At 39.9% G+C, this 10,196-nt stretch overlaps 1 protein-coding gene across 3 annotated transcripts; it reads left to right on the top strand.

Annotated features, from left to right (window-relative positions):
- On the top strand, positions 1-7,973 carry LOC132449796 (E3 ubiquitin-protein ligase TRIM35-like). 3 transcript variants are annotated; one of them, XM_060041623.1, is made up of 6 exons: positions 1-597; positions 732-827; positions 1,623-1,853; positions 7,315-7,337; positions 7,439-7,557; positions 7,703-7,973. In XM_060041623.1, exons 1-6 carry the CDS (start codon positions 202-204, stop codon positions 7,786-7,788), a joined length of 951 nt encoding a protein of 316 aa, XP_059897606.1. In that variant the 5' UTR covers positions 1-201; the 3' UTR covers positions 7,789-7,973. The 3 variants fall into 3 exon arrangements, with proteins under 3 accessions (XP_059897606.1, XP_059897604.1, XP_059897605.1); XM_060041621.1 differs by lacking the exons at positions 7,315-7,337; positions 7,439-7,557; positions 7,703-7,973 and adding exons at positions 1,965-1,987; positions 2,074-2,192; positions 3,615-5,380; XM_060041622.1 differs by lacking the exons at positions 732-827; positions 7,315-7,337; positions 7,439-7,557; positions 7,703-7,973 and adding exons at positions 1,965-1,987; positions 2,074-2,192; positions 3,615-5,380.
- The last annotated feature ends 2,223 nt before the right edge of the window (positions 7,974-10,196 follow it).

Below are 10,196 nucleotides of genomic sequence, written 5' to 3'. Positions count from 1 at the left end.
ATGTGAAAGTAAAAAGTGATTGAGAGAGCGTCAAGTCAACAACATCTACAGAAGATTGGCTTGCTTTTGTTTGCTTGTGAAGGCCATCGGGCGTTGAACAGATATGTAACAAATAAGACAAAGATTTAGTATTATCCTTTAAAATATAAGTAGAATCTTCCGCAGATTCTTTATAGAAGAAGGAAACAGAAGTAGATCGAAATGGCTACAAGCTCTTCTCATCCAAAGGAGGACTGCCTTTGCCCCGTGTGCCGTGACTTATACAGAGATCCCATCCTTCTAATGTGCGGTCACAGCTTCTGCCGAAACTGCATCCAGGAATGGCGGACTCAGAAAGGAAGCAAGACGTGTCCTGTCTGCAAGAAGATGTGTTCCTTGGATCTACCGCCGCGAAATCTCGCGCTAAAGAACCTGACTGACTGCCTACGGGAGGAGGCGTCGCGCCAGACAGCGGAGGACCTGTGTGAGACCCACGGAGAGAAGCTCAAGTTGTTCTGCGTGGACCACCAGAAGCCTATCTGTGTGATTTGCAGGGACGCAAAGGATCACAAGAAACACCAATGTGTACCCATCAATGAAGCAGCGGAAGATAACAAAGTGAGACATTCTTTTTGATTACAATTAACATAACCTGAAACTAAAGCAGGAATACGCATGTTATCTTTTCTGATGTTGCTAGATAAATTGTTCTTTTATTTGCCACACCTAACATGAAATGATGAATGTTGCAGAAAGAGCTGAGGATTGCACTGATGCACTTGAGAACAAAATTGAGCAAATTTAAAGAAGAGAAACTGACATGTGACCAAATGTACACCTACATTCAGGTAACAACAAACTGAATATATATGCAAGTATTTGTAAATTATGTTTCATTCAATTATTTTTTAAAGTGTAATTCCGGTGAACATTTTACCCAGGGTCTTTTTCACATGGAGACCCATAAAATATGTCCTCCAGACACTATTTTCCGTTGATAATTGAGTATAGAGCTTGCCCGCGTGTGTCTGGAACAATGTAACAGCCCAAATGCCCTTCCATGTTATTGGCTAGGGGCAGTGTGAACGCTTCCAAATTGAAACTTTGTAACAACTAATATTGCTCCAAATAGCGCCAAACCTCTGCAGTACCATGACTAGGGAATATATAATACCGTAAATAATATAATAACGGCGCCAATAAACAGCCAATTATCAAGAGGGGAGATGGTTAAGCGGCTCTATTATATTATTCAGGGTAGTCGGTAATCGACTTGTGTGGACTTCCTTGAAACATGGACCTACCGGTAAGGCACAGAGTTGGAAAACAGTCTTTTTTAATAAACTCCCGGTACGCTAACTAAGTTGTTGATGCTTAGTTTTATGTGTTGGGACCCTAGTCATGCTACTGCAGATGTTTGGTGTTATTCTGAGCAATATTAGTGGTTACATTTAGCAAATAACATGGAAGCGATATGGGCTGTTACATTGCTCTGGACAATCAAAGGAAAGCTCTATACTCAATTATCAATGAAAAAACGTGTCTGGAGGGCTTATTTTATGGGTCTTTCGGCCAAAAAATACCCTGGGTTAAATTTTCACCAGAGTTAAACTTCAAGTTTATCCATTTGGCTTTCATTGCAGAAACAGGCAGAGCAGACAGAAGAGAATATTAAAGGAGAATTCAAGAAACTTGACCAGTTTCTGCGTGCAGAGGAGGCTGCTCGCATTGATGGACTAAGGAAAGAGGCGGACAAGAAGAGTCAGGCCATGCAGATCAGACGCGCCAATCTGTTTGCTGAGACTTCCTCTATTTCCAAAACCGTGAAAGCTGCAGAGAAGGACCTGGAGGCTGCAGACCTCTCATACATGATTGTGATTATTTTCTTCAATATTCTGAATTCATACTTTTACCCATTTCTATAACCATCTCAAAGTGAAACATATTAATTCCAATAACCATTTGTTTTGGTCTTCTACCCAAAGAACTACGAAGCAATCAAAAAGAGGTAATTTCTGCCCTGGCAATTCCCATCCATTTTTATTTTCCAAGCCCAGCACCGATGACTTGCTGACTTGCTGACTGTCCCCACAGGGCCCAGTGTACACTGCCAGACCCTGAGACTCCATCAGGGGCCCTCATCGATGAGGCCAAACACAGAGGGAACCTGCTCTTCCACGTCTGGAAGAAGATGAAGAGCATCATTCAATACAGTAAGAAAGTAACAAATAAAGTAACAAAATGAATATACCCTTAATCATTCATATAATTCATATAGGAATAAATAAGAAGAAGCCTTTTGACTTGTCTTCAACTGGACTTTATGGGCCCTATTTTAACGGTCTGAAACGCAATTGAGAAGCGCCAAGCGCAAGTAGCTTTGTGGGTGGTTCTACGGCAATCTCGCTAGTTTACCGGCGCGAAAACTGACTCTTGCGCCCGGCTCATATCTAAAAAGGGTTGGTCCGAAGTAGCCTAATTACCCGTAGGTTTGGTTTGGGCGTAACGTGCAACAAACCAATGAGAGTGCCAGCTCCCATCCCCTTTAAGAGCCATGAGTTCATTTGAATCTGACGAGTTTATATTTTGACAGCGCGTCTGCAGTCTCCGATGAGACAGATGAACATGAATTTCAAACTGCAAATGGCTCAGTTTATGGCCAAATATTATGGCCTAATTCACACATGGAATAAGGTTTTCTTCCACAACTTCAGAAATACTGAGTCCTCAAATATATTTTGGCAAAGAAAACGTATATGATATAATATGATATGCGGTAACTGTGGTTCTATTTAATGATATACGCAATAGGCCTACATTATAAACATTGTTTCTTATCAGTATTGTATGCATTATCGTTATCGACTTGTGTTCCTAATATGCATGTGTTCCCCCATTAATATAGGTTGCCATGGACTGTATTATGCGTTACGTGTTTAGTTTGCGTGTGTTTAAACAGATGGACGCACACACACGCGCCCACGTGCGTGTGTGTGTTACACATACACACACGCGCACCCGCATTCATTCATTCTTTTTAACACTCACTCGCGGTAAAACAATGTTTTCTCACAATCAAATACTCATCAATCCTAAAAGTGAGGGGCATGTACACGATGTCTGTTCCAAGAAAATATGTGTTCGATGTATGGTGTTTGCAGATGCATTGATTTAAAAGTACAACTTATTACCGCTGTATCAGCTGTTCTTTCCCAAATCATTTACCAAGAATGTGTGGCTAGGTAGATGAGAGAAGCAAAGTGTATGCGCGAGGTGCACAAGCAACATTATGCATGCGCCCTTAAAATAGCGTCTGAACAACGCGCCACTGACTTTAAACCAGGTATTTCCTGGTTAGTGGCGCAAGTGGTTTCTGAAACGTCAAAATAGCACCAGGGAACGTTTGCGCCAGAACACTCCTCCTCCTTTTGCCGAGCCGCCCCTTGGGGCGCAAGATCATTCCCTGATTTACCGACGCGTGGCGCAGGAGGGAAAAGAACGCTCTGCGCCAGTTGCAAACTAGCAACAACACATGTGCCAGTGATTAAGTCAATTGCGCCGGATGCAAGATAGGGCCCTATATGTCTAAAAGTATCAATCATCTTTTTTTAAATTTTACTTTTTCTTCCTTTTAGCATCGTTCCTTTTAGATCCCAACACTGCAAAGTCCAACATGATTGTGTCAGAAAATTTGATGAGTTTGACAATGAACAACAAAAAGAGAGAAGTCCCTTCAAACCCAGAGCGATGCTTTGGGCATGCTCATGTCCTTGGCTCCACTGGGATTAGCTCTGGGATACATTTCTGGGATGTACATTTGGGGGATAATTGCGAAGTTGGGGTTATAACAAAAACTAAAGAGGAGACCCGGGCTAGTCTCTTCGTCCACGACAGTCTCGTTGTAGGTCAACATAGTCCAGAAAATGAAGACTATCCGATAGTAGTTGATCACTTTCCTAAAAACATCAGAGTACAGTTTGAACATGACAAAGGAACGCTGTTGTTTTATGACCTTGACACAAAAAAATACCTACATACAATTACACACAAGTTCACAGGAGTCTATTTCCCATTTTTCCGTGGTGATGTTAAACTTATCCCACAGTGCTCCCCATTAGTGTAGCCTCATGGTAATGACACATTAAAGAGGAAACATGACCTTTCTAATCTGTATTCTGCCATTATTGATTCACTGCATAAAGGAATACATTTGTGTTTATTGGCTCCACAGGAACATTTTGTTAATGCCAAATGTATCACAAATGATCTATGATCTCTGGTTTATTTTTTGTTTGAATCATTTTAAGTTGTAGATTTATTGTCTGATTTACATAATTGTAAGACATAATTGAGAATGTAATGCCAAATATAAACCCTGACAATCTTTTGATGTTACTGATTTTACTTCCCTGTTTATGTACAAGGTTTACATGTATATGTTTAGAAATAATGCGGCAAGTCAATGTACTCTCCGGGTACAAAGAGTGATGGTTCATTCCCATAACATGCCTGTCTTCAAACCTAAATGACAGAATAGTTTGTTTGTATAGGACGTCCAACAAGACCCAGAAGAATGTTTAAGCCCCCTATCGGCTTTTTGAAGAAACAGCAATACTTTATAGTATGTATACTGTACAATATGTGAAGGTTCTTTCTTGGCAAACAAAATGGATGACATTGTTTTTTTTGACAGTGGAAAATACAACATTTTAGGTTCTTCAGCATTAAAATGCGTTTTGATGACATTTCTGGCGACAAATGCACGTTTTATTTCGTAATCTTGAGTCAGTGAATGTATATGACATTTAGTATGTTAGTTAATGCAACGTTTTCTATTGTTGCCATGGTGATTCTTATGGATGCTACTATCCCTTAAACCACTCAGCTTGCATGTTGTTTTAATCAATGTCTTTGCGTTGTGTAGTCACCTGAGCTGTTGTGTTAAGTGCAATTTGTTCAAGGGACCCACGGATGACATTTATTCTTCTTTGGGATCAGGGGAAAGTGTTTTTGTGGGACAGAGCCGAAGTTCACGTTCGCTCTGCTTCCGCTGATATAATCCATTCCTATATAAAAATATAAACAAAATACATTTTGTTGGACAAGATGATCATGACACATTAAAACCGTTATTGGAGGATGTTCTGTCAATAAAAACTTATATTTTCGAGTGATAAAGGGATGACATATGTTCTTCTTCTTTGGGACGGATTAGGCCGACCTATTTTGTGGGCCAACCAGGAAGTTTATTTTTGCTTTACTTCTAGCCGAAAATCGGCTCCAAAGCTTAATTTTATTCATTTTTTTATCAAGATATGACAAATTAATGCCCCCTTAAATGTTTATGAAGTGTAAATGCAATCAATAAAGCAAAAGGCAGACGTCAAGCATTTGAAAAACCTGTTGGCTTCATGGAGATTTAATGTTTTATGGTTATGGACATCAGCGTTTTAGTGCAGAAACAGGAGTCTGCCTCCTGCCCCTGAGAGAGAGAGAGAGAGAGAGAGAGAGAGAGAGAGAGAGAGAGAGAGAGAGAGAGAGAGAGAGAGAGAGAGAGAGAGAGAGAGAGAGAGAGAGAGAGAGAGAGAGAGAGAGAGAGAGAGAGAGAGAGAGAGAGAGAGAGATTAAAGAATAAACAATAAACATTTTGACACGTTTTTGTCAAAAACATACAAAACCAACACGAGTAATAATAAACCATAGGCACAGTTGTTTGTTGTCCAACACTCTCCTAAGCTATGCCAGGATTGTTATGTAATTTCCTGTGCCAATAAAGTTGCAGAGAAAAAAAAGGTTCATTCCCCTTTGGAAGCAGTTACAGGAAGATGATGTTGCATCATTTTCAAGCGAGAGTAAAAAGGGATTATGAGAGCGTCAAGCCGACAACATCTACACAATATTGGCTTGCTTTTGTTTGCTTTTGAATGCCATCAAGCATTGTACAGATATGTAACAAATGAGACAAAGATGTAATACCATGCTATCTATACTAAGTATCAGTAGATTCTTTATCCGATTCTTTATTGAAGAAAGGAATTGAAAGAAGTAGATCAAAATGGCTACGAGCTCTTCTCGTCCCGAGGAGGACTGCCTATGCCCCGTGTGCCGTGACTTCTACAGTGATCCCATCATGCTACTGTGCAGTCACAGCTTCTGCAAAAAACTGCATCCAGGAATGGTGGACACAGAAAGGAAGCAAGACGTGTCCAGTCTGCAAGGAGATGTTTTCCTTGGATCAACTGCCGCCTAATCTGGCGCTTAAGAGCCTGACTGACGCCCTGAAGAAAGAGGCGGAGGACCTGTGTGACACCCACAGGGAGAGGCTCAAGTTGTTCTGCATGGACCACCAGAAGCCTATCTGTGTGATTTGCAGGGACGCAAAGGATCACAAGAAACACCAATGTGTACCCATCAATGAAGCAGCGGAAGATAACAAAGTGAGATATTGTTTTGGGTTGCAATTAACTTAACTGAAAGTTAAATGTAACCTGGAAGTTTAATGTATAGGCCTAAAGTAGTCCTGCGCATGTTATCTTTTCCAATGTTGCTAGATTAATTTTTAGTTTATTTGCCTCACCTAACATTCAATGATAAATGTTGCAGAAGAACTGAGGATTGCACTGATGCCCTTGAGAACCAAATTAGCAACTTTAAAGAAGAGAAACTGACATGTGACAATATATATGCCCACATTCAGGTAAGAAGAAACTGAATATATATGCAAGTATTTTTAAAATATGTTTAATTCCATTCTTTTCTGAAGTTTATCCATTTGGCTATCTTTGCAGAAACAGGCAGAGCAGACAGAAGAGAATATTAAAGGAGAATTCCAGAAACTTTACCAGTTTCTGCGTGCAGAGGAGGCTGCTCGCATCGATGGACTAGGAAAGAGGCGGCAAAGAAGACTCAGGACATGCAGATCAGACGCATTAATTTGATTGCTGAGACTTCCTCCCTTCCAAAACAGTGAAAGCTGCAGAGACAGACCTGGAGGCTGCAGACCTCTCATTCATGCTTGTGATTATTTGCTTCAATATTCTGAATAATACTTTACCTGTTTACTATAACCATTTCAAAGTGAACCAATATTTCCAATAATCATTTGTTTTGTCCTCTAACCAAAGAACTATGAAGCAATCAAAAAGAGGTAATTTCTGCCCTGGCAATTCCCGTCCATTTTTATTTTCCAAGCCTTTCCGAGGCTGCAGACCTCTCATTCATGATTGTGATTACTGGCTTCAATATTCATGAATTTATAATTTTACCCGTACTATAACTATCTCAAAGTAAAAAATATTATTTCCAATAACAGTTTATTTTGTTCTCTACCCAAAGAACTACAACGCAATCAAAAAGAGGTAATTTCTGCCCTGGCAATTCCCGTCCATTTTTATTTTCCAAGCCAGCACCGATGACTTGCTGACTTGCTGACTTGCTGACTTGCTGACTGTCCCCGCAGGGCCCAGTGTACCCTGCCAGACCCTGAGACTCCATCAGGGGCCCTCATCGATAAGGCCAAACACAGAGGGAACCTGCTCTTCCACGTCTGGAAGAAGATGAAGAGCATCATTCAATACAGTAAGAAATAAAAAAATGAATAGCCCCTTAATCGTCATACAATTAATGTTAGTATTAATACCAAAGCCTTTTGACTTGTATCAACTGGACTTTACTCGTCTAAAGTACCATACATCCTTTTTGTGCATACTTTTCCTCCATATAGCACCTTTCTGTTTGGATCCAAACACTGCCCACAGAATTGTGTCAGAGGATTTGATGAGTTTGACGATAAACTTCGAAGTCGAGTAGTCCCCTTCAAACCCAGAGAGACGTATGCAGGTTGATGTCCTTGGCTCCACGGGATTAGCTCAGGGATACACTCCTGGGATGTACAGTTGGGGGATAGTTGGCAAATTGGGGTTACGACAAAAGATAACGACGAGACACAGGCTGGTCTCTTCACCTGCAGTACCTTAATTGGTGAATGTACTCTAGGACGTTCCGGTTATGGCCCTTTAATAAGAGCCCGAGTACTTTCCTAAGAAGATCAGAGTACAATTTGAACAGGACAAAGGAAAGCTGTTGTTTTATGATCTTGATTTGAAAAAGAGATAAGTACAATTACACGCAAGTTCACAGGAGTCTATTTCCCATTTTTCAGTGGTGATGTTAAACTTATCCCACAATGCCCCCCATTGGTGTAGCCTTATGGTAATAGACACGTAAAGGAGGAAACATGACCTTTCTAATCTGTTTTCTACCATTAACCTACTGATTCACTACAGACAGGAATACATTTGTGTTTATTGGCTCCACATCACAAATTATCGTATTCTTCTTTTTGTTTAAAAATTTTAAGTTTTAGATTTATGGTATTAATACCATATTTCCAAATCATAATTGAGAATGTATTGCAAAATGTAAACCCTAAAATCTTTTGATTTTACTGACTTTACTTCACTGTATATGTACAAGGGCTACATGTATATGTTTAGAAATAATGCAGCAAGTCAATGTACTCTCCAGGTACAAAGAGTGATGGTAGTTCCCATAACATGCCTGTCCTCAAATCTAATGACAGAATAGGTTGTTTGTATAGGACATCTAAAAAGACCTCTAAAAAGACCCAGAAGAACGTTTAAACCCCCTATCGACTGTTCGTAGAAACAGCAATATTGTATAGTATGTATACTGTACCATATGTCAAGGTTCTTTCTTGCCAAACAAAATGGATGACATTGGTTTTTTGACAGTGGAAAATACAACATTTTAAGTTCTTTCAGCAATCAAATGCGTTTTGATAACATTTCTAGTGATAAATGCATGTTTTATTTCGTAATCTTGAGTCAGTGAATGTATATGACGTTTAGTTTGTTAGTTAATGCAACGTTTTCTATTGTTGCCATGGTGATTTGTATGGATGCTACTATCCCTTAAACCACTCAGCTTGCATGTTGTTTTAATCAATGTCTTTGCGTTGTGTAGTCATCTGAGCGGTTGTGTTAAGTGCAATTTGATCAAGTGACCCACATTTATTCTTCTTTGGGATTCGGGGAACGTGTTTTTGCGTGATAGGACGGACATTCATGTTTGCTCTGCTTCCGCTGAAAAAATCCATTCCTGTATAAAAATATAAACAAAATACATTTTGTTTAACAAGATGATCATGACACACGTTGTTGGATGATGTTCTTTCAATAAAAACGTGTATTTTCGAGTGATCCAGGGATGTCTTTTCTTCTTCTTCTCTGGGACAGACAACCTGTTTTGTTTGCCAACCAGGAAGTTTGTGTTCGCTTTGCTTCTGCCAAAAATCAGTTTCAAAGCTTAATTTTATGCATATATTTTGTTTATAAAGATAAACATGACAAATAAATAGCCCCTTAAATGTTTTTGAAGCGTTGAAGCATCAGTAAAGTAAAAAGCAGACGTAATTAAATGTAAAAGGCTACTAAAATGATCAACCTCTCTCATACAATAAGTGACGCAAACACTTATTGTGTGGGGCACTGAATGACTTGGCGATACAGAGACGTCTATTCTCTTTTATATGAATCAGGGCGTTAAGGTTAACTCAAATGAGCAATAATATACGATCAATCTAGCCCTACAGGAAGTGAAGTACTTAGTAGGCGACCTAAAGGTCAAGGACACTTGGCAGTGAGCTGGAGTCCTGGGGTCTGTTTTATATGAAAGAGGGCCTCAAGGATATATACCCAATAAATACTCATACGTATTCACAAAAAGTGACAAAAAGTGATGGGCAGATTTAAAAACTTGACACAGCCCCAAGCAATTATCAATCACTACAATGATTACTAAATGAATATGGGTCCAATGCAAACACATGAAGATAACCATGCCAAACACTAGTCACAGTGTATTAACACACGTGCATGGTTACCGACACACACGTATGTATGCTCACATACAATCACTCTTTAATGCGGGCGTTTTTTGTGTTCCATCTGTTCCTTGTTTGCTAGTCCCTCTTGGTCACTCTTTGCTCATTATACTGTGGTCTGGATACCTTCAAGTAGCAGAACACCAAGTGCAGGCTCCTGCTGTCGTCGTCTCTCTCTCTCTCTCTCTCTCTCTCTCTCTCTCTCTCTCTCTCTCTCTCTCTCTCTCTCACATTATCTTGCCCTCCCTCTCTCTATCATATTGTGCTTGGCAGAGGTGCAGTGTTTGGTTAGAGACTATCACTCGGAAGAAAG

Source organism: Gadus macrocephalus, chromosome 21, assembly GCF_031168955.1.
Source record: "Gadus macrocephalus chromosome 21, ASM3116895v1".
NCBI classification, from domain to species: Eukaryota; Metazoa; Chordata; class Actinopteri; order Gadiformes; family Gadidae; genus Gadus; species Gadus macrocephalus.
The sequence above is the reverse complement of the archived record's forward strand: the minus strand, read 5'-3'. Positions and strand labels throughout refer to the sequence as shown.